At 48.2% G+C, this 23,758-nt stretch overlaps 2 protein-coding genes across 2 annotated transcripts; one reads left to right on the top strand and one right to left on the bottom strand.

Moving 5' to 3' along the window:
* Positions 1 to 9,712: 9,712 nt before the first annotated feature.
* On the top strand, positions 9,713 to 21,299 carry nop14 (NOP14 nucleolar protein homolog (yeast); the record flags this gene model as incomplete). The annotated part of the gene is made up of 18 exons (XM_080528255.1): positions 9,713 to 9,901; positions 10,013 to 10,147; positions 10,273 to 10,414; positions 10,602 to 10,744; positions 10,943 to 11,080; positions 11,459 to 11,581; positions 11,771 to 11,902; positions 12,495 to 12,828; positions 13,393 to 13,523; positions 13,672 to 13,757; positions 14,482 to 14,617; positions 14,789 to 14,890; positions 16,345 to 16,498; positions 17,282 to 17,441; positions 19,666 to 19,813; positions 20,311 to 20,429; positions 20,554 to 20,709; positions 20,822 to 21,299. 18 exons carry the CDS (start codon positions 9,713 to 9,715, stop codon positions 20,919 to 20,921), a joined length of 2,628 nt encoding a protein of 875 aa, XP_080384381.1. The 3' UTR covers positions 20,922 to 21,299.
* Positions 21,300 to 21,776: 477 nt separating this feature from the next.
* Positions 21,777 to 23,758, bottom strand: LOC308156262 (vimentin; the record flags this gene model as incomplete). Its single annotated transcript, XM_080529610.1, has 3 exons — positions 21,777 to 21,838; positions 22,172 to 22,837; positions 23,281 to 23,758. The coding sequence occupies 3 exons, from the start codon at positions 23,756 to 23,758 to the stop codon at positions 21,777 to 21,779; spliced, it is 1,206 nt and encodes a 401-aa protein (XP_080385736.1).

The raw sequence follows: 23,758 nt of genomic DNA, 5'->3' as shown, positions 1-23,758 counted from the left end.
AGGCCCGCAGGCTCAAAGACCAGCACAGACTGGAGCATCCCGGTAGGGCTGACACACACACACACACACACACACACACACACACACACAGGAGAGGCTGAGTAAACAGTTCTCATGGAAGGTTTTTACTGATGATACGACTGTTAGGTAGTTGATTCACAACTGTACACAAATGTACTGGATTTCCAAAGGGTTCATGTCAAAGACGTAACCCCTGCCTGACCCCTGTCTGACCCCTCCCCCCTGCCCCCCCCCCCAGAGTGGATCTACCGGCCGGGGAAGACCGTGACTGACTCCCCGCCTCCTCCTCCGCCGCGGCCCAAAGCCCCAGCCAAGGTCACCACCCAGGGCGTCAACCTCACCATGCCCCCCTCACAAGCAGGCAACTGGACCTATTTATTCTGCATTTATTCTCATTTTAATTGATGTATTCTTTGTTTGCTTTTCTTTAAAGGTTATTTCTATGAGTGGGGCAGTCCCACTCTTATTGTATAGAGACAGACCTAACCCTAACCCTAACTAACCTGTGTTCCACGTCTAACCCTAACTAACCTGTGTCTCACGTCTAACCCTAACTAACCTGTGTCCCACGTCTAACCCTAACTAACCTGTGTCCCACGTCTAACCCTAACTAACCTGTGTCCCACGTCTAACCCTAACCCTAACTAACCTGTGTTCCACATCTAACCCTAACTAACCTGTGTTCCACATCTAACTCTAACCCTAACTAACCTGTGTTCCACGTCTAACCCTAACCCTAACTAACCTGTGTCCCACGTCTAACCCTAACTAACCTGTGTCCCACGTCTAACCCTAACTAACCTGTGTCCCACGTCTAACCCTAACTAACCTGTGTCCCACGTCTAACCCTAACCCTAACCAACCTGTGTTCCACATCTAACCCTAACTAACCTGTGTCCCACGTCTAACCCTAACTAACTTGTGTCCCACGTCTAACCCTAACTAACCTGTGTCCCATGTCTAACCCTAACCCTAACTAACCTGTGTTCCACATCTAACCCTAACCCTAACTAACCTGTGTTCCACATCTAACCCTAACTAACCTGTGTCTCACGTCTAACCCTAACTAACCTGTGTCCCACGTCTAACCCTAACCCTAACTAACCTGTGTTCCACATCTAACCCTAACCCTAACTAACCTGTATCCCACGTCTAACCCTAACTAACCTGTGTCCCACGTCTAACCCTAACTAACCTGTGTCCCACGTCTAACCCTAACCCTAACTAACCTGTGTCTCACGTCTAACCCTAACTAACCTGTGTCCCACGTCTAACCCTAACCCTAACTAACCTGTGTCCCACGTCTAACCCTAACCCTAACTAACCTGTGTCCCACGTCTAACCTTAACTAACCTGTGTCCCACGTCTAACCCTAACTAACCTGTGTTCCACGTCTAACCCTAACTAACCTGTGTCCCATGCGGCCCCTAGTGGTGCAGGAGGTACCTCAGAGCCAGGGCAGGAACGAATACATCAAGAAGCCCATGAATGCCTTCATGGTGTGGGCGCGGATCCACCGCTCGGCCCTGCGCCAGGCCAACCCCGCGGCCAACAACTCAGACATCAGCGTGCAGCTGGGCCTGGAGTGGAGCCTCCTGGCTGAGGCCCAGAAGGAGCCCTACTACCTGGAGGCCCGCAGGCTCAAAGACCAGCACAGACTGGAGCATCCCGGTAGGGCTGACACACACACACACACACACACACACACACACACACACACACACAGGAGAGGCTGAATAAACAGTTCTCATGGAAGGTTTTTACTGATGATACGACTGTTAGGTAGTTGATTCACAACTGTACACAAATGTACTGGATTTCCAAAGGGTTCATGTCAAAGACGTGACCCCTGCCTGACCCCTGTCTGACCCCTCCCCCCTGCCCCCCCCCCCAGAGTGGATCTACCAGCCGCGGCCGGGGAAGACCGTGACTGACTCCCCGCCTCCTCCTCCGCCGCGGCCCAAAGCCCCAGCCAAGGTCACCACCCAGGGCGTCAACCTCACCATGCCCCCCTCACAAGCAGGCAACTGGACCTATTTATTCTGCATTTATTCTCATTTTAATTGATGTATTCTTTGTTTGCTTTTCTTTAAAGGTTATTTCTATGAGTGGGGCAGTCCCACTCTTATTGTATAGAGACAGACCTAACCCTAACCCTAACTAACCTGTGTTCCACATCTAACCCTAACTAACCTGTGTCTCACGTCTAACCCTAACTAACCTGTGTCCCACGTCTAACCCTAACTAACCTGTGTCCCACGTCTAACCCTAACTAACCTGTGTTCCACATCTAACCCTAACTAACCTGTGTCTCACGTCTAACCCTAACTAACCTGTGTTCCACATCTAACCCTAACCCTAACTAACCTGTGTTCCACATCTAACCCTAACTAACCTGTGTCCCACGTCTAACCCTAACTAACCTGTGTCCCACGTCTAACCCTAACTAACCTGTGTCCCACGTCTAACCCTAACTAACCTGTGTCCCACGTCTAACCCTAACCCTAACTAACCTGTGTTCCACATCTAACCCTAACCCTAACTAACCTGTGTCCCACGTCTAACCCTAACTAACCTGTGTTCCACATCTAACCCTAACCCTAACTAACCTGTGTCCCACGTCTAACCCTAACTAACCTGTGTCCCACGTCTAACCCTAACTAACCTGTGTCCCACGTCTAACCCTAACCCTAACCAACCTGTGTTCCACATCTAACCCTAACTAACCTGTGTCCCACGTCTAACCCTAACCCTAACTAACCTGTGTTCCACATCTAACCCTAACCCTAACTAACCTGTGTTCCACATCTAACCCTAACTAACCTTTGTCTCACGTCTAACCCTAACTAACCTGTGTCCCACGTCTAACCCTAACCCTAACTAACCTGTGTTCCACATCTAACCCTAACCCTAACTAACCTGTATCCCACGTCTAACCCTAACTAACCTGTGTCCCACGTCTAACCCTAACTAACCTGTGTCCCACGTCTAACCCTAACCCTAACTAACCTGTGTCTCACGTCTAACCCTAACTAACCTGTGTCCCACGTCTAACCCTAACCCTAACTAACCTGTGTCCCACGTCTAACCCTAACCCTAACTAACCTGTGTCCCACGTCTAACCCTAACTAACCTGTGTCCCACGTCTAACCCTAACTAACCTGTGTTCCACGTCTAACCCTAACTAACCTGTGTCCCATGCGGCCCCTAGTGGTGCAGGAGGTACCTCAGAGCCAGGGCAGGAACGGCTACATCAAGAGGCCCATGAATGCCTTCATGGTGTGGGCGAGGATCCACCGCTCGGCCCTGAGCCAGGCCAACCCCGCGGCCAACATCACAGACATCAGCGTGCAGCTGGGCCTGGAGTGGAGCCTCCTGGCTGAGGCCCAGAAGGAGCCCTACTACCTGGAGGCCCGCAGGCTCAAAGACCAGCACAGACTGGAGCATCCCGGTAGGGCTGACACACACACACACACACACACACACACACACACACACACACACACACACAGGAGAGGCTGAATAAACAGTTCTCATGGAAGGTTTTTACTGATGATACGACTGTTAGGTAGTTGATTCACAACTGTACACAAATGTACTGGATTTCCAAAGGGTTCATGTCAAAGACATGACCCCTGCCTGACCCCTGTCTGACCCCTCCCCCCTGCCTGTCTGACCCCTCCCCCGGGTCTGACCGTGACTGACTCCCCAGCTCCTCCTCCGAAGCGGCCCAAAGCCCCAGCCAAGGTCACCACCCAGGGCGTCAACCTCACCATGCCCCCCTCACAAGCAGGCAACTGGACCTATTTATTCTGCATTTATTCTCATTTTAATTTATGTATTCTTTGTTTGCTTTTCTTTAAAGGTTATTTCTATGAGTGGGGCAGTCCCACTCTTATTGTATAGAGACAGACCTAACCCTAACCCTAACTAACCTGTGTTCCACATCTAACCCTAACTAACCTGTGTCCCACGTCTAACCCTAACTAACCTGTGTCCCACGTCTAACCCTAACTAACCTGTGTCCCACGTCTAACCCTAACTAACCTGTGTCCCACGTCTAACCCTAACCCTAACCAACCTGTGTTCCACATCTAACCCTAACTAACCTGTGTCCCACGTCTAACCCTAACCCTAACTAACCTGTGTTCCACATCTAACCCTAACCCTAACTAACCTGTGTTCCACATCTAACCCTAACTAACCTGTGTCTCACGTCTAACCCTAACTAACCTGTGTCCCACGTCTAACCCTAACCCTAACTAACCTGTGTTCCACATCTAACCCTAACCCTAACTAACCTGTATCCCACGTCTAACCCTAACTAACCTGTGTCCCACGTCTAACCCTAACTAACCTGTGTCCCACGTCTAACCCTAACTAACCTGTGTTCCACGTCTAACCCTAACTAACCTGTGTCCCATGCGGCCCCTAGTGGTGCAGGAGGTACCTCAGAGCCAGGGCAGGAACGAATACATCAAGAAGCCCATGAATGCCTTCATGGTGTGGGCGCGGATCCACCGCTCGGTCCTGCGCCAGGCCAACCCCGCGGCCAACATGGCAGACATCAGCGTGCAGCTGGGCCTGGAGTGGAGCCTCCTGGCTGAGGCCCAGAAGGAGCCCTACTACCTGGAGGCCCGCAGGCTCAAAGACCAGCACAGACTGGAGCATCCCGGTAGGGCTGACACACACACACACACACACACACACACACACACACACAGGAGAGGCTGAATAAACAGTTCTCATGGAAGGTTTTTACTGATGATACGACTGTTAGGTAGTTGATTCACAACTGTACACAAATGTACTGGATTTCCAAAGGGTTCATGTCAAAGACGTGACCCCTGCCTGACCCCTGTCTGACCCCTCCCCCCTGCCCCCCCCCCCCAGAGTGGATCTACCAGCCGCGGCCGGGGAAGAGGAGGGTGTACCCCTCCCTGGAGAGCCTCACCTCCTACCCTGGCCCCGCCCTCGGCCCCTCCTCCTACCCTGGCCCCGCCCCCTACGCAGGGAGGGCCGCCCCTGGCCCCTCCTCCTACCCCAGGATCTCCCCCGGGCGCCCAGCTCCGTACCCCCGCCCCCCAGGTCAGACAGACAGCACAGGTCAGACAGACAGCACAGGTCAGACAGACAGCACAGGTCAGACACACAGACAGAGAACACTCTCCTAGACTCAGAGACAGATAACACTCTCCTAGACTCAGAGACAGATAACACTCTCCTAGACTCAGAGACAGATAACACTCTCCTAGACTCATCGACAGATAACACTCTCCTAGACACACAGAGACAGATAACACTCTCCTAGACTCAGAGACAGATAACACTCTCCTAGACTCAGAGACAGATAACACTCTCCTAGACTCAGAGACAGATAACACTCTCCTAGACACACAGAGACAGATAACACTCTCCTAGACACACAGAGACAGATAACACTCTCCTAGACTCAGAGACAGATAACACTCTACTAGACTCAGAGACAGATAACACTCTCCTAGACTCAGAGACAGATAACACTCTCCTAGACTCAGAGACAGATAACACTCTCCTAGACAGAGGAGTGAAGTAGACACATATAAACAGTATCATGGCGTGTGTCTAGTATGTGCTTGAATGGTTGCCGTGTGTGTGTGTGTGTGTGTGTGTGTGTGTGTGGCAGGCCCTGGGGAGCATGTTGTCAAGGCGACCACGGCTTCCGCCTTCCCTCTGGGGGACGCCCCCCCCAAGCCCTTCCAGAGGCCCTGGGAGCAGCAGACGTACTACAGCGCCGCCCTAGAGGGCCCTGCCCCCCCTCCTGGCATGGCCCCCCCCCCCCCCCGGCCTCCTGTACCCTCTGCCCTCCATGCCCCACCCCGCAGACCTCTACCCCAGCGCCCCCCGCTACCCCTCCCCCCCCTACTTCCTGTCTGGGTCCCAGTACTACAACCAGAGGTGAGCAGGCCCGTCCTCTCCGCTTCCTGTTTGGCTGTTTTGTTTTTCTGACGTCGTTCCGGTGTCGTTTTAACTCCTTCAGTGCCGAGGGTGAAGGAAGTCGCCCGAGCGGGCAACATTCTAGAGTGCCGAGGGGCGACTTTATTCAAATGTTTTAATGCGAGCCAATCAGAGTATTGTTGCTAGGTAAATACCACACAGAACCCTCGGCACTCTAGGTGGTGAGTGTTCAGGAATTCTTCTCTGGCAGTTGGTGAATGAATTAAATTGGTGTCAGTTGGTCAGGTGACAGGGTGTCTTCCTGGTCAGTTGGTCAGGTGACATGGTGTCTTCCTGGTGTGTTCCAGCCCGTGCCCGTACGCCCTGGGCTCCTACCCCTACCCGCCCGCCGACTACACCAACCCCATGGCCTGGCTGATGAGCGTCTACGACTCCGCCGTGTCCGCCCTCAACAGGGACTACGTGTTCTCCAGGGAGGGCGGGGAGGGTGAGGGGCGGCCTGGGCTTCCCCCCGCCGCCCCAGAGGGTCTGGGCTCGCCCCCCGCCCTGGACGTGTGCTCCCTGGAGAGGGTCGTGGACAGCCCCGCCCCCGAGCCGGCCGCCAGGATACAGAGGGTCAGGGACGAGAAGAACCAGGATGTCGTTCGCCTCATGAGAATGCTCTAGGGTCACACAGACGTGTCCTAGCCCCTGACCCTAGCCCTAACCCTGACCCTAGCCCTGACCCTGGGCCTAGCCCTGACCCTAGCCCCTGACCCTAGCCCTGACCCTAGCCCTGACCCTAGCCCCTGACCCTAGCCCTGACCCTGGGCCTAGCCCTGACCCTAGCCCTGACCCTAGCCCCTGACCCTAGTCCCTGACCCTAGCCCCTGACCCTGACTGTAGCCCCTGACCCTAGCCCTGACCCTGACTGTAGCCCCTGACCCTAGCCCTGACCCTAGGCCTAGCCTTGACCCTAGCCCCTGACCCTAGGCCTAGCCCTGACCCTAGCCCCTGGCCCTAGCCCTGACCCTAGGCCTAGCCCTGACCCTGGGCCTAGCCCTGACCCTAGCCCTGACCCTGACTGTAGCCCCTGACCCTAACCCTAGTCCCTAACCCTAACCCTGACAAAGAATGTTTGTTGATTCAGTGAATCCCTACTTTTGTAGTACCTAGACCAAAAAATATATATATAGGTTTTTATTCATACATGAATTGTCCAATGAATTCTGAAATAGTTTCAAACAACGAATCCTGTTGCACTCTGAGGTGATTCACGTTCCTTCATCACTACAGAGTAGATTACATACTGTCACTGCTGACCTCATCTGCATGTTCTGTCCCAATTAAAATGCAATGAAATAAACCGATTTACTCATACACATAAATACTCTTTGCCATTTTGTTCTACAAAGATACATTCTGTGGAAATGAGTGAAGCAGGGATTATAGAGACCTTACAGTCTGAAGTAAATAAATAAATCTTATAGACAGAGCTGCCAAGTCTCACACAATCGTTCTCACGCTCTCACACCGCATCTCTATTTCTCACGGCGAGAAATAACAATTGTTTTACGGGACTTTTATTTTTGAAATTCCTTGAAAGAAAGCTACCGGACATGAGTTTCGTGGCATCTTTCTGCACGTGTGTTAACTTGAGTGCAATCGAAGCGGCAGGCGAGCGCTGATGGAAGAACCTGTGTTCACGGGAGCTGCAAGAACGTAGCAAGCAGTGTTGCCAGATTGGGCTACTTTTGGTCACACTGGACGGGTGGATTCGGCAGCTTTTAGACCGGTTGGGCTGGACATTGTCAATTCCGTCTGGCAACCGTGGTAGCAAAATATGTGCATACATTACAACATCGTATCTGGTAGCCTACTGGACTGGGTTGCACCAATTTGGCGTAAGTCATTACTAAATGCAGGTATTTAGTAGTTATTAAACCCCTAGTTGTTACTAGCTAGTTTCAAACTAGTTGTTTACTAATTTCGGTTGCACCACGCCAATCTTTTGCCAATCTTAGCTAGTAAATACTCAGTTTTGGTAACTGTTTTTTGTTTCTCTACTGTAACATAACCAGGTACATTAATAATAATAATAATTAATAATAATTACAATTTACAATACAAATAAAACAATTGGGGGCGCTCAAAAAAAATGTGGGCGCGCTGCACCCACCAAGCCCTCATTCTGACCCAGGAAAAACCCTGGTATGTACTGTATAACATGATAGCCATCTATGAGCAATGCACTGTATATAAGATCACGGGTCTTTCTGCTGCTGACCAAGGGGCTGAGTCCTGTTGATGGAGCCCAATGTTCTTTTGGAGTCTGTAGGCTACTGTATTTGTTTATTAAGATTTCATAAATATGATATATTGTCTGAATTGTTTTCTTGTTTTATAAAATGTTGATTATTTTCATTTCTTGTGCTGGTTTATTATGAACAACATGTAAAATTGCAGGAAACTAGCACAAATAATTGGGTGGGAGAGAGGGGCCGCCGCTGCCAAAACGTGCACAGTTTTGGGTCGCTCCACGCCAAAAAATCTCACTCCAAACTTTTGGTGAAACTTGGCAGCCCTGTGAGTACATCATCCGAGGAACAGCTTATTGGACCCCATGATACTGCATCCCGTTCATTTACATTACAGTATCAGATGCCAAACACATTGTTTTCTTATGAGCATAATCAGCACTCGAGTTGAGGGAAATAAAAACAGTCAAAATCATCCCCCTTCTAAAACTGCCATCCCCCCTTTCCATCCCTTATGTCATTTTATCAATGAACGTGGAATTACTGCTATTTCAACATTTAGTTTTGCGCATATTGAGTAAAATACTGTGGGCAAGGGGGCACGCACACATGCAATGACATTTTTACCAAGTCACTGACACTGAAGACACTGACGCTGTGGGGATGCTAAAATTGGCCCCATAGGATAAAATCCACCATCCCCCCTGATTTTCTTTTACAACTTGAGTACTGAGCATAATGCCATGTAGGCCTAACGTATTTTCGCAGTGTACTGTTGGATGTTTACCTGAGGGTGGCGCTGTGGAAAAATGTATTGCCGGTCATTTAACACAGTCGCTTCTTGTCTCTCTTCCCCGGTGTTGAACTTTGACCTCACACTTTCTGACACGCTGGATTTCCTACTGTGAAACAACGTGGATAAGTCTAAATCAATGTTTAGCGTTATAGTTTAACATTTCGGACCACTCCGATTCAACAACGTCACTAAGGTAACATTGCGTGTTTATCCAGCGTATCTTTGTACCTCTGACGGACGTGATTGATGTTTTGCAGACAGCTATGGCTAGGTAGCTAGACAGCTACACATTAGCCTTGTTATGTGTACAGTGTGGAAGCGTTTAGCGGTTCATTCATATTAATTAGCTCTTGCAACGAGTTGTAAAAGATCGTTTAACACATCTGTCAGGATGTTTACTGTCAGGATGTCAGGGCATTTGGTCAGTGGAGGTCAGTAAGTTGAAGTTGGTTACTATCTGTTATGAGTTCACAAACATAAAATAAACTGTCTGTTGGCTATTAAACTAGCTAGTAGTACTACAGTCAGTTTCGCCTTTCTGTAATTAGAGGATCTCTAGCCAATGGTCTAGATCAGTATGTGTGTAGACCCGTGTCTCTAGTCGGTACTCCCTCCCAGAGAGACTGCACAGTTCCACATGAGTGCTGTGCAAAGTTTGCATTGTGATTGCAATTAACTCCCTCGTGTGTGTGTGTGTGTGTGTGTGTGTGTGTGTGTGTAGATGGGGAAGCCCCAGAAAAAGAAGAACCTGTCAGTGTCTGATAAGGTCCGGAAGACCAAAACCTCCACGGAGATCAAGAACAACCCGTTCGAGGTGAAGATCAACAGGAAGAAGTTTGAGATCCTCGGGAGGAAGGGCAAGCATGATGTCGGCCTGCCGGGGGTGTCCAGAACTAAAGCCAACAATAAGGTGAAGCGTTTGCAATGCTCAAAGTCAATTAGAGTTGCCTTGTGTTTTTGTGACTTATGTCTTTTTGTCCAAGTATGCTCTTTACTAAAACTGTTTCATTCGTCACCTCAGCGAAAAGAAACCCTGCTGAAAGAATACAAATCAAAAGACAAGGCCAATAAGTTCATAGACAGACGCTTTGGTGAATATGACACCAACATGGATCCAGAGGACAAAATCCTCCAGAGGTTTGCAATGGAGAGACAGGTGAGATAAAAAATGTCTCTTTGTCCCCCCCACTGTCGCTGCTGTAAACAGTTTCCACCGTGCTTCCAAATGCTTGTTAAGGTAGCGTCACATGACCCCCCTGCTACCTCACATTACCTCCTCAGCGCACCCACGACAAGAAGGACATCTATAACCTGAATGAGGAGGAGGAGCTGACTCACTACGGCCAGTCGTTGGCCGAGATGGAGAAGCTCAATGACATGGTGGACAGCGACAGTGATTCTGAGGAGAAAGGCTTACTGTCCGGTGAGTCATATTGATCCTAAGCTGACATCTCAGGATTTCACTGTATGTCTCACTTACTTACAACAGGTTGACCATATCTGGACTGGAGAAGGACATCATCCAAAGACAATATCCCTGACTCTTGCAATGATGAATTATTGTCATATATGGGAATTGTCCTAATATTTGTCATCCATCTCCCTACCAGCCGAGATGACTAGATCCCACTTCGGAGGAGGGGGTCTACTGAGGAAGAAGGTCCCGGGGGAGAAGGACGATGAAGGGGGTCGCAGGGCCAAGTCACGCCAGGAGCTCATCGAGGAGTTAATCATCAAGTCGAAGCAGGAAAAGGTGATCCGTCCTCTGTCATTAGAAAAAGGCGTGCTTGAAAGTCAAACGTCATGTTTGTCAACGCATAACACAAGGGTAGAAAATACACTTTGTCATGATCTGACGAAGTAAGATCCTAAGTAAGTCCTAAGTAAGGTGGTGTTTCTTCAGGTGTGTGGTGTGAGATGACTGACAGGTTGGGTTGTTGGTTTTCTTCAGAGGGAGAGGCAGAACCTGAAGGAGGAGTCCCAGGTGTTGACAGAGAAACTGGACCAGGACTGGAAGAGCATCCAGGGGCTGCTGTCCCACAAGCGCTCCCAGGCCCAGCGGGAGGCGGAGGAGGACAACAAGCCCAAGGTGAGATCCATGACCATGGTTCTCCCCAAAGAGAAATCTAAAATAAACATCTCAAGGCAAATTCAACTATATATTTTGTAACGATAGATGAACTATCTTTGGTCGCGACATTGTTAAACGATATTGTTAAAAATGTGAGCGCTATGAGAAAGCTTCTGTGAATTCAGCGTTTTGGCTATATTTTTTGCACATTCTGACATGAATTAACACAAGTCGGGTTTTGATGATGCAAACCAGCGCCCCACTGTTAAATTCCTGGGAAGAAACCTGAAGACCAGGGCTACTTAAGACCTAACTAACTCTTTGATTGGTGTAATGCGATCGTATCTCTGAGTCCCATTCATTCTTCTGTCTTGTCTTTTATTTCTTTTGTTTCAGCTGGATGAATATGACATGATGGTGCGAGAGCTGGGTTTTGAGATGAAGGCTCAGCCCTCTGAGAAGTTAAAGACGCCAGAGGAGTTGGCCAAGGAGGAGAGGGAGCGACTGCAGAAACTAGAGGTAGCTGAATTAGCTATATCACTATTTGCACTTCTGGTTAGATGCTGAACTGCATTTCGTTGTCTAGTACTTTGCAATGACAATAAAGTTGAATGTAATTTAATTAATCTCTGACATGTCTGACCTGTCCACTGACACTGTCCCCCCCCCCCCTTCCCTCCTCTCCCTGGGTGGTTTGGTTTGATCCAGGCGGACAGGCTGCGGAGGATGATGGGAGATGTAGTCGAGGACACCTCCAAGACACTGACTCACCTGTCTGCTGATGACCTGAACGACGGCTTCATCCTGGACAAGCATGACGAGCACACTCTGGCCTATCAGGTAGGAGGCATCTGTCTCATCGGTTCTGATTACACCATCTATGATCAGGGTTCCCGCGCTGGTCTTAAAAAGCCATAAAGTCTAAAATCCAGCAATCCGAACAGCAAGGCCTAAACAGGGCACACATTTCAGTTATTCGGCCTAAAAATTAGGTGCTAGGTCTTAAAAATTAGATCAGAAATCAATCCGACCACATCTATTTATGTGGAAATTAATCAAGTTGTAACCCAAAAAATGCAGATTCGCTTCCTTTTTTGTCTGTATGGCAGTGAAATCCCTAATCCCTCGTGACTAGGTCTAAAATGTTATTCAAAGAAGTCTAAAAAAGGTCTAAAAATGTGACTTGTTGAAACTTGTAGGAACCCTGTATGATTCACTTGAGTTCTGTTCGATCATCGATTTCCTGTTCTGCGTGGAATTATTGCTACACTCACACACACACACACACACACACACACACACACACACACACACACACACACACACACACTTGTCCCTGAGTGGGCACACAGGTGTATGTTCTCTTTGACACAGACAAAGGGTCCGTATAGATTAATAATACTGAATGATTCATTTCTGTGTCACTTTGTAGGATGGAAAGTGGAACATTGAAGAGGGGTTGGACAAAGAGGAGGATGAGGATGGTGAAGGTGAAGAAGAGGGAGAGAGTGATCAAGAGGAGGGATCTGAGGAGGAGGAAGGAGAAGATGAGGATGAGGTGGAGGGGGGATCTGAGGTAGAAGGCAGCGATGCCGAGGACAGCCATTCAGACCTGGACTCTGAGCAAGAGGGAGAGGAGGAGGAGAAGGAGGAGGAGGAGGAAGAAGAAGAAGAGTCTGCTGCCGAACCTCAGAGCTTGCTGAGCGAAGAGGAGAGGAAGGTCCAGCAGGAGGCAGCCAAAGCAGAACTCCCATACACCTTTGCAGGTAAGAAAGAAAACAAAGAAATACTATGGACTATAGATTGTCCATAATAGCAATTTGAGATTGAATTTAGCATATTTGTTGTTCTAAGTGAAACCGAATGAAGGCTTTTCTCTTGACTCACCAAACAAACAATGCGTGGCTCCCTCTGGTGGTTAAGGGAAGGTACAATTTCAACCACTGGTAAATAACAACAAACAATTGCTTTTGAGCAATTTGAGCAACAAAAAAAAAAATCAATAGACTTTATACTAATGATAAACAACAACCCTCTAGACCTACGTTGTAACAGGGGAGGCTGAAGGAGGTTGAAATCAGATGTTTGAAATGTGTTTGATATCACTCCTCATTCATTCCATGCATCGCAATGAGCCTGTCCTCTGAATTCTACCACCTACCCCCTGCATTGTCATGAGATCTGTTTGCGACATAACCATTGTCCTCGTCTGCCTTCACCTTTTATAATGATGGTTGTGGTCTACCACCATCCCCTACATAACCATGGTTGTGGTCTACCACCATCACCTCTATAATGCTGGTTTCCTGTGTCCTCCTGCCCCCTCCCAGCCCCGGAGCAGTACACTGACCTGCAGGCTCTCCTCCACGGCCACTCCCCAGACAACCAGTGCCTCATAGTGGCCAGGACGCAGAAATGCAACCACCCCAGCCTGGCTGTGGGGAACAAAGGCAAACTGCAGGTAAAGTGGACTTTTGTTCCAGCCATCGTCATTCATTTGATAGTACTGAAGTGTGAAATGAATAGTGCTCATATTGAAAACCATTGTTGTAGCTTTGGGATAGAAGACGATGCATTTGAATGAATTAACAACTGGATTTCTCTCTCAGAAATTGTTTGGATTTCTGCTGGAGTATGTCGGGGAGTTAGCCACAAGGAGCCCACCGGAACTCACCACAATAAACAAGCTGATACCGTAAGTACCTTATCTTTCGCTCTTCACTTCACTTCTCCTCTCGTTCTCTTCTCTCTCTCTCTCTCTCTCTTTTCTTCTGTCTCTCATGTTGCTGTGTATCACCGTACCCAGTGATGCATGGTTTAAATATAGACAGGTAGTACAAAATAGGAGTGACCTTGTGGGATGCTGCAGATATCAGCTGTGCTCCATGTAGGAAGTGTGCTCTACCGGAGCAGTGTTCAGTTGGCACCACATATATACTCACGACATGACGTCTTACGCTACGAACACACCGCCAACCCGTACCTCATCAGTGCGTGGCGGAGCTGCTGCTGCTCTCACGCTTGCGGCCACCATACCGTCTGCGTGTCTCCTGCGGCTCTAAGAGAGTCCTAATCCCTAGATGGCGTGTCGCGGCGACCAGACGTGCGCTGCATGGCTGCTCGAACTCATCAACACGGGCGCCGAAATGAAAAGCACACGCACAGCTGAAGTATAGGTCAGCGGTGTGTTCAAGATGTTCCAGCTCTCTACTGGAGTACAGAAGGGATCGTGACTTCCATACCCCCAGTAGAGGGCCGTGGCTTCAGATTTCCAGGTTTTTGGAAATGCTTCCAGCAAACAAGATCTGTTTTCCCATCTGACAAATCCAGCTTGCACCCTCCCGGTTGCACAATCGCTCGGTGCCTACTGAACACGGCCCTCGTCTGGGCTACCATATAACCTCTGACCCCTCCCTCAGGCAGCTGTACGGTCTGTGCCAGCTGTTCCCAGACGCTGCCTGCAAGGCCATGCAGACGGCCCTCGGCGACAACGCTCACAGCATGGAGGAGGCCCTGGAGGTCAGAGGTCGCACGGCCCTGCCACGCCTGGATACGGTACGGTCCTCTCATCGTCATGTGACCTCAGCTTCCTGTCATGTGACCACAGCTTCCTGTCATAAGTCATAAGTTACCAGGTGTAAATTGGTCTTATTCTGTCAGTGCCAGGGTTATAGTTAATCAAAGTGGTGTGTGTGTGTGTTTGTCTGTCTGTATGCATGCGTGCAGCTCATTTACCTGAAGATAACAGCACTGCTATTCCCTACCTCGGATTTCCGCCACCCTGTCACCACCCCAGCCTTACTGTTCATCAGCCAGGCCCTCACCAAGGTAAGTGTGTGTGCGCGTGCTCTGCAAATGGCAAATGCTCTGCAAATGGTCTTTCCTCATGACCGCAGAAATATACCATAACCTTTTTCAGAGCTATTGAAAGATTCTCCGTCACGTCAGCTCTCCACTAATCGACCTTTGAAGAGGTTCCTTCTAGGGGTGGGCATCAATGATCGACGATCGATAATTGATCGATAAGGATCTTGGTCGATCACAAAATATTTTGCTCGATAATCATTAATAAGTTTTATTTGTATTTTTTTTAAATAATAATAATAATGGAAATTAGTTTGTCCACGTGTCACCAGATTGCGTTCGTCTCTCACCCCTGAACATGTTAACATGATCATCTTTCTGAACAAGAACCAGTAGGCCTGCCGCCTACAGTCTCTCGCTGGAGTTTAAATTTAAGTTAAGCTGGACGCTCTTAAGGACACTAACGTTTTCAGTCATCCTCCTATTTGTGAGTAACTGTTTTTTTACTGCTCCTATGGTGAGTTACTTATTTTCTATATTTTTATTTATAACGTAAAATGTGTTTTTAAGTTAAACAATTTAGGCTACTCACTGCCTTGTTTAAGAGGATTGTTATCTGACTGTAGTGTCTAGTTTGAATGTGAATGAATGAATGTGTGCAATAGCAACACAAATAAAGTTTTTTCCCCAGTTTTTTTAAATGAAAAAAAAGCTTATCAATTAATCGATAATTGATCGTTAATTCTTGCGATTATCGAAAAAGAAATTTTGATCGTTTGCCCAGCCCTAGTTCCTTCGTTTCCGAGGATTTCATTACCCACCATCTCCTCTGAATCCATCCCTTCTCCCTAGCAGCACAGATCCCTCTGGCCTTCTCTGTTTATGCATGTCAGAGTTCTATCTGCGATCAGATATAAACACAGTCTTTGAATCATGTTTTGAGTTGACTGAGATGGGCACCCCTCCAGATGGTCCTCAGCCACCAGGCTCTGTGGTCGCTACACGGCCGCACGCCGGGTCCACCTTTTGACCCACTCCGTCATGTCTGCGTTCCATTTGTATTCCATGTGTCGTCAAAGCAAAACCCAGGCGCGGTTGGGAGGGGCTCTCACTGAGAAGGCAGACTGGCTACAGAGAAGTGGTTGTCTGGATGGTGGACGTGCTCGCTGGCTCAGACCAGACTAAAGATGTAGTCTTCTGAGGAAAAGGCAATGAGCCGTAGTAGACGAGGTTGCGTTTGATAGTGGTAGTGTGTGTTGATGTGAATGTTCCACACGACACATTGACACCAGCTACGTCATGCTTATGACAACATAGTGACAACGTTATGATGTACAGTTGAAATAAAGTGTTACCAGCATGGGTTCTTCTCTCTTCATTGGTTTGTACAGTATTGTATTTAAGCATTCGCTGTCATGTCTTATGTGTGTGTGTGTGTGTGTGTGTGTGTGTGTGTGTGTGTCTCTCTCTCTCCACAGTGTCCAGTGACCTCTCTAGAGGACGTGACGTCGGGGACGGTGCTCTGCTGCCTCGCTCTGGAGTACGTCTCCTTCTCTAAGCGCTTCTTCCCCGAGCTCATCAACTTCCTGCTGGGACTGCTTCACCTGGCCGTGCCGGATAAAACCAAAACAGGTCCGTCTACTGGGGGAATTCACTGTTAATACAACTTACACCACAAACAGCTTACTCTATTCCACTCTATTCCATTTCTATACCTCTTCAAGGTCTTCAGTTCACAACCCCAACAACGGCTCACACAGGAACGCCTAGTGCAGAAGTTCACGTTTGTGTACTTGTTTTGTTTAGTCGACCGGGTCGCCCACCCTATTTGTAATCGCCTCCCACAAACCCCCACAGTCCTCTATTTCTGGAGACCGCCGTAAGCGTCCACGGTATTCAGTTGTTGTTTTCTCTTCCCGAGCGCAACTTCACGTAATTCTGTCATCACGTAATTCAGTACTTAATTTGTCTTCTGTTGATATTGTATTATCAGGCCGGCCACTGTGACGTCAAGAGGAGTGGAGAGCTGCTTAATGAACTCTTATCACCACCAGGCTACCATGCAGCTAGCAATATTGGCCATGTGTCTCTGCCAAGTGCCAACGAGTGTGTGTGTGTGTGTGTGTGTGTGTGTGTGCTGCAGGGGGCCTCCTGGCGCTAGCAGGGCCGGGTGAAATACTTTCACCACACTGCCAACCCGTCATGGGTGCAATTAACTCCAGCAGGTTGACTCAGACTGTACTCTACTACGCTCCCCCCTCCAATTCTCAGAGCAAAAGAAGCACGCTTCATTGTGCGTGCGTGCGTGTGTGTGTGTGTGTGTGTGTGTGTGTGTGTGTGTGTGTGTGTGTGCGTGTGTGTGTGTGTGTGCGTGTGTGTGTGTGTGTTGTGAAAACTGCTGCTGCTTTTTTCCAGGTTACTCAGTGGTGCCGCCCTTCAGGCAGGGGGGGAAGTGCAGTGACCTGCTGCTACTCTCAGACCCAGAGTCAACTCACACATGGAGTAAGAAGACCCTGCCTCTGTCTGCCACCCAGCAACTCACATTCAACACAGACCTGGAGAGAGACCACTACAGGTGAGAGGCAGCACTGAGAGGTGTGTGTGTGTGTGTGTGTGTGTGTGTGTGTGTGTGTGTGTGTGTGCGCCAAAGAGAGGAAAGGTGAGACCATAAGTGAGAGACGGCACATAGGTGTGTGTGTGTAAGAAATAATAAAATCATTACCGGCGAACTAGAGGAGAGACGCCCTTAAAGGTCACATCAGAGATATCAGGCAGCACAAGCTTAGGCCGTCTAATGTCCGCGCGGCCTCAGGGATGACTCAGTGGATGTAATGGAAGGAGAAGTGGTCGTCAGGATTAGTCAGCCATACTGTTCACACTTCATCTGCTGTGTAGGCTGCCTCACGCACCCTGCTATTAGATTCAGCTGAGAGGGAGAGCGCTCTGCAAACATGCCTCATTGGATTTAATACCCATTATTAAATCAAAGTGTGTGTGTGTGTCTGCTGTATACCCCCCCCCCCCCACACACACACACACACACACATTATCGGACCATTATGCTGAAGGATGGCTTTAGTGATGAGAGATGTCAGCCTCCTGGTTGAACCCCTTCCATGGAAGAGGTGTTGCGTGGGAGTGGTAATACAGAGGGTCAACATGGAAGCACGTGTGACGTAGAGCAGTCATAAAGATTTGTGCCGTTGTATGTGCTCTACTAGGCCTCCTGGTATTCAGATGCTCAACCCAGCCTCTTGTCTTTAGTGGGTGGTTGACATGTGAGTTGACACGTGCACAGGCTTCTCCACAAAGAACGGAAGAGCGGCGCTGCGCCACGCTGTGAACTTGGCAACGACACTATGTTCAATGTTAAAGGCAAATCAAATGATATATTTAGTAATGATAGATCGGCAACGACATCGTTGTTAAAGACTAAAGTGAAAGCAGTGTTTTTGGCTGTATTTTGTATGCATATACATATGCATATTATTTTGTATGCATTCTGACGGGAATAAACGACAGTCGGGTTTGGAAAATGCAATCCAGTGCCAAGCTGTTAAAAAATAAATAAAATTGTACAGTACCTGTAACTTCCATGTAACTGTAAGATAAAATAGATGAGTGTTCTTTTTCACCCCCCCTTCCCCCGAAAACAATATATATAAAAAATGAACCCAACAGCTGTCATGAACCATATGAACTTGCCAATGAATAAATAATGACTTCTGGTCTTCACACAGCAGTGTCCAATTGTGTGGATGATTGTGGGGTTTACAAAGACAGATGCTGGTCTGCGTGTGTGTGTGAGGAGTGTCTCGGCACCGTGGTAATTATCGCTGCTCTGTGAGCCCCGTGGGGGGGAGAGACACACCACCTCCCTGTAGGCCAGTGGACCCACTTACAGACTCCGCCCCAGGCCGTGTGTGTGTTTGTGTGTGTGTGTGTGTGTGTGTCAGACTGAATGAGTGATGGAGAGCATCATTATGCCAGTGTTGGGTGTGTAAAAAGTCAAACTCTTAACTCATTTTGACCTTTCCGTGGTCCACCGACTCCATACACTGAAATCCTATTATTTTTAAATGCTAGGGCATTTTCTTCTGCAATCTCTTATGAAACTTGGCCTCAAGTTGTTTAGCTGTGTAATGCTAACAACAATTTGTTATTGCTCTCCCCAAATCACTTGAATGGCTTATCCGATCAGGGTGTGGTTCATTTAATGATGTTGTGGTAGCGTTGTAATGATGTTGTGGTACTGTTGTAATGATTAGGGGTGTAACGGTTCAGTTGGCCCACGGTTCGGTATGAACCTCGGTTTTTGGGTCACGGTTCGGTTTCGGTACGAATGTCTAAACTGTATTTTAATAACATCGCAACATGCTGATAGAACATCAACATGCTAAAAACACATAACTACACATAATTAGATGATCACACAGTCCTTGCCTTTGAAAACGTCCTAAAATTAAAGTGTGTTTACAAGCCGTGTATCACTTACCGTTAGCCTCCAGAAAACAATAACAATGAATGCGAGTGAATTCACGCGAGTGGTTTACGGTTTCACCAGCTGCCGTCACAAAAAAGTGCCTCTTAGGCTTTAGGACTAGTATATAATAGGAGAGGAAGAAATGAAAGTAGTGTATTGAACCGTGGAAGGCAAACCGAACCGTCCGTAAAAAAACAGAGAACCGTTGCACCCCTAGTAATGATGTTGTGGTACCGTTGTAATGATGTTATGGTAGCATTGTAATGATATTGTGGTACCATTGTAATGATGTTTGCCCTCTTCCTGCCCCCCCCAGGCTGTCCTGTCTAGCCACCTGTCTGGACCTGGTGAAGCGCTGCTGTCAGCTCTACAGAGACGACGCCTCCTTCACACACGTCTTCCACCCCATCACTACCGTGCTCTCCAAACATCTCCCTGTCAAATCATACCCTCCGCTGTTACAGGTGAGAGCAGCTACACTGTCAGTTACAGTGTCAGCCTCGGGGCAAATGTCCTTAAAATATTTTTCCATAATCTCCTCAAACCATAATCTGTCTCGGTTGGTCTCAGAGACTATCCATAGAAAGACCAGTACTACCCGGTCGTGTTAAGCACTGCTTACTTCATTGAATCAATGACCACTAGAGCACTACAGCCAATCAGATCTATCCTCATGTTGTACTGAAGGGTGTGTCCACCAGTACCATAGTTCCTGGTCCAAATGAGCTGATTCATCTGACACTTACCAGGCTCACTTAAAACTCACTAACTGCCAAAGAATTCCAGAACATTAACCACCTAGAGTGCGAAGTGTTATACGTGGTATTTAGCAACAAGACTTTGATTTGCTCCAAAAATTTGCATCATCAGAAGCATCATCAATTAAGATTATTTGATTATTTGATTTTATTACTTATTTTATTTTATTAATCTCGACTGCTTTGTTTCCTTTATGTCCCAGGAGCTTCAGAGGGAAATTCTGGAGGCCATATCTGGCACGCAGTCGTCCCGTCCTCCCCTGGTGTTTGAGAAAAGGAAACCCATTCCCCTCAAACTGTTCACCCCAAAGATTGTTGAAGTGTGAGTTGAGACACTGTTGAATTGGCTAACTTGAGTAGCATCTGAAGACGAGGACAGAGAAAGGACCACATTCCTCTTTGGTGACTGTCTCGTTCCATATGTAATCTCTTTCTTAATCTTCCAGGTTGGATTATGGGAAGAAGCGAGGGAACACTAAGGAAGAGAGGGAGAAGGAGAAGCTGAAGCACAAGTACAAGAAGGAGTTCAAGGGCGCTCTGAGAGAGATTCGCAAAGACTCCCGCTTCCTGGCCAGAGAGAAGCTCTCTGAGGTCATGAGCAGGTCAGTATGACATCACCCACGCATTAGTGAAGAAGGTCAAATACGCTCTGGTCAATAAAGATAACCTGACGTTTTGTGTCTGTGTCTCTCTCTCTGTGTGTGTGTGTCTCAGGGATTCGGAGAGGAAGAGGAAGGTGAAGGAGCTGTTTGGCAGTCTGGCCACACAGGAGGGTGAGTGGAAGGCCCTGAAGAGGAGGAAAAACCGGAAGTGAACATTCTCCCACCACCATCAGCTGTTCTTAGCTCAGAGGTGGACACACACCATCTCACACACACACACACAACAGAAACAGCAAACAAGGCTTGGACAGTGACCTGTCAAGGGGTTAACACTGTGACTGTTAAATTGTGAAATCCTTGTGAAATGTTTTATTTGAACAATATACATGATTTCTTCAGTTGTTGATATTTATTGTCAATTGTAATCATTGTATTCGATGTGTATCGATTTGTTAAAGGTCCATAGAAATGCTATTAGTACAATAATAGAAGAATAGTATGATATGGAAATCTTGCATACTAAAAATGCATACTAACCCTAACTGGGTTGCAGTAAGTTCAATGCCTTGACTTGCCATACTTCAAAGAGTCAATCCACATTTATTTTCCACAATGACAATGATCTATGTATTTTTTTTATTTTTAAGCTTGTATTTAAGATAATAAACAATATCTTTGGTCTGTCTGCCATTAAGAATTATTTGGCCCTTTTACATTGATTGTTTTAGGCAGAAGGTATGAATGAGTCATGTCTCATTTGAGGTGATTAAGATTTATTCAAGTGATAGACTGCAGTAAGTTAGGAGGAGAGAAAACCCTCATCTCTACCTAACACCCCTAAACCCAGACACCATACTAGGTATAGAATAGGACATACAGTTGCAGAAGAACAATTCTTTGAAGAAACCACCCAGCAGCTGAATGCACTCAAGTCAAGCTTTATTAAGTAGTACTTGGTATACATTTATGTAAACGTCTTCAGTTTTGTTACATAAAATGGGGGTAAGTTTATTTTTAAGGACAGGTATGGTTTATTTGAGCTCGTAGGGGTGGTGGGGGTGGGGGGGTCAGGCAGACAGAGTCTCCACACTGTGGGACACTGCGGTGGTCCACTCCTCTGTCACAGCTCCTACAAAAGATCAGAGAAAACACTTCACTTATGGAGACCACAACAAACATGGACAGTCAAATGTACTTCTGAGCTGATATGGTTGTGTACCTTTGGATATGAAGCTCTGCTCTGTCTGGAATGATTTTTAGACACCTGAAATAAGAAATATTAAGTGTCATAATCAGTGTTGGTGTGAGCAACCGGATTGGATCAACAGTGTTTTTGCATTACAAATGAATACGATTTTGGCGCACAAATTCCTTTCCATTCACCCTCATAATAATCCCTATAATGGTTAGATACATGCAACTCTAGAGCACCACTAGGGGTGCTATATCCCAGCGAACTGACCTGCCAGCTCTCCAACGATGCCCAGCCTCTTCTCTTCCCCTTCCAGCAGCATCCTATAGGTGGCGATCTCTGCATCGAGCTTCAGCTTGATGTGCAGCAGCTCCTGGTAGTCCTTCAGGTACTTGCTCATCTCCAGCTTGGTCTCACAGAGCTGGCTCTCCAGCTGGGCGATGATGCCCTCCAGGCCGCCCGCCTTGTCCAGATGAGCCATTTCCATGTCGTCCAGCTGCTGCTCCAGGGAGGCGTTGCGGGCGCGCAGACCGTCGATCTGGTTCTGCAGGTCGGTCACCTGGTTGTGGAAGGTGCTGATCTCGTCCTTCATGGACTTCATCTGGCCTTCGTGCTTGCCGGCGTGCTCCTTGAGTGTGTCGAACTTGCCCTTGTACCACTTCTCAGCCTCCTGGACGTTGCGGGCGGCCACAGCCTCGATCTCGGCGCGCATGTTGCGCAGGTAGGCGGCCAGGTCGGGCCTGTCGCCGTCCAGCTCGGCCGTCACCTTGGAGTCCTCGATCTGCTTCATGAGGTCAGCCACCTCCTCGTCGTGGAGCTTCTTCAGGAACTCGATCTCAGCCACCAGCTGCTCAACACGCCTCTCCAGATCAGCCTTCTGCAGGGTGGCGTTGTCAACGTCCTGGCGGAACTCTCTCAAGATCATCTCAGCCTCCTCTGGAATTCCCCAAATGGATTGTGGATTAGGTCATACACAGTAACACATTCTATCCGTTCTTGATTTTTGTTGCCAAACCATCAATGATATCACACTTGATTACAAAGTCTAAAAAGGAGGATGTTAGCCGCTTATACAGTACTACTGCCACCACCCTGCTGCTGCTACCACTACAGTGATGGTATCTAGTGCTTGTAACCAGCAGGACTGAATTATCGGCCAACATTTTCTAAGACTTTGTAATGTAGTGTGACATCGTTGATGGTTTTACAAGGAAAGTCAAGAATTGATTATATGTAGAATCTTACACATAATACACACACTAGTAACTTCTAATGCCTCAAGTGTTCATCATCACTGCAACAGTTAAACATGTCAAGAAATCTAGAATATTATGGTACCAGCACATCAGATCCATTGAGTAGCCCGTGGCAAAGCCTACCTTTGAGTGACAGCTCCTCTTCCAGCTTGAGCCTCCACACCTCTACTTCCTCCTCTATGTAGCCCCTCTCAATGTCGGCAGCCCCCTTCTCATTGGTCAGGCTCTCGATCAGCTCCCTCATCTCTTTGAACTTGAGGTCGTACTCCGCGCCGATGCCGGTGGGACCTCCCTTGAAGCGGCCCTGAAGGGCAGCCAACTCTGCCTGCAGGGCAAGGTTCCTCTGTTCCAGGGCCTGCACCTTCCCGATGTAGCCGGCAAACCGCACGTTCAGCTCCTCCATCTCTTCCTTCTCGTTGGCGTGATGCTGGTGAATCTCCGTGCCCATCTCAACGGCGGCGCCCTGGTATCCAGAACGTCCGCGGTTGTACGAGGATCCGCGGCAGCGAGAAGGAGACGGGCTCTGAACCCTCATCCTGCTGCTGCTGCTGCTGGAGCCGCTCACCTGCACGGTTTTCTGAGAATACGACGCTCCTCTCAT

This window comes from Nansenia antarctica (assembly GCF_963989245.1).
Source record: "Nansenia antarctica genome assembly, chromosome: 4".
Classification (NCBI taxonomy): Eukaryota; Metazoa; Chordata; class Actinopteri; order Argentiniformes; family Microstomatidae; genus Nansenia; species Nansenia antarctica.
Note: the sequence above shows the minus strand (reverse complement) of the source record. Positions and strands in the feature narration are given on the sequence as shown.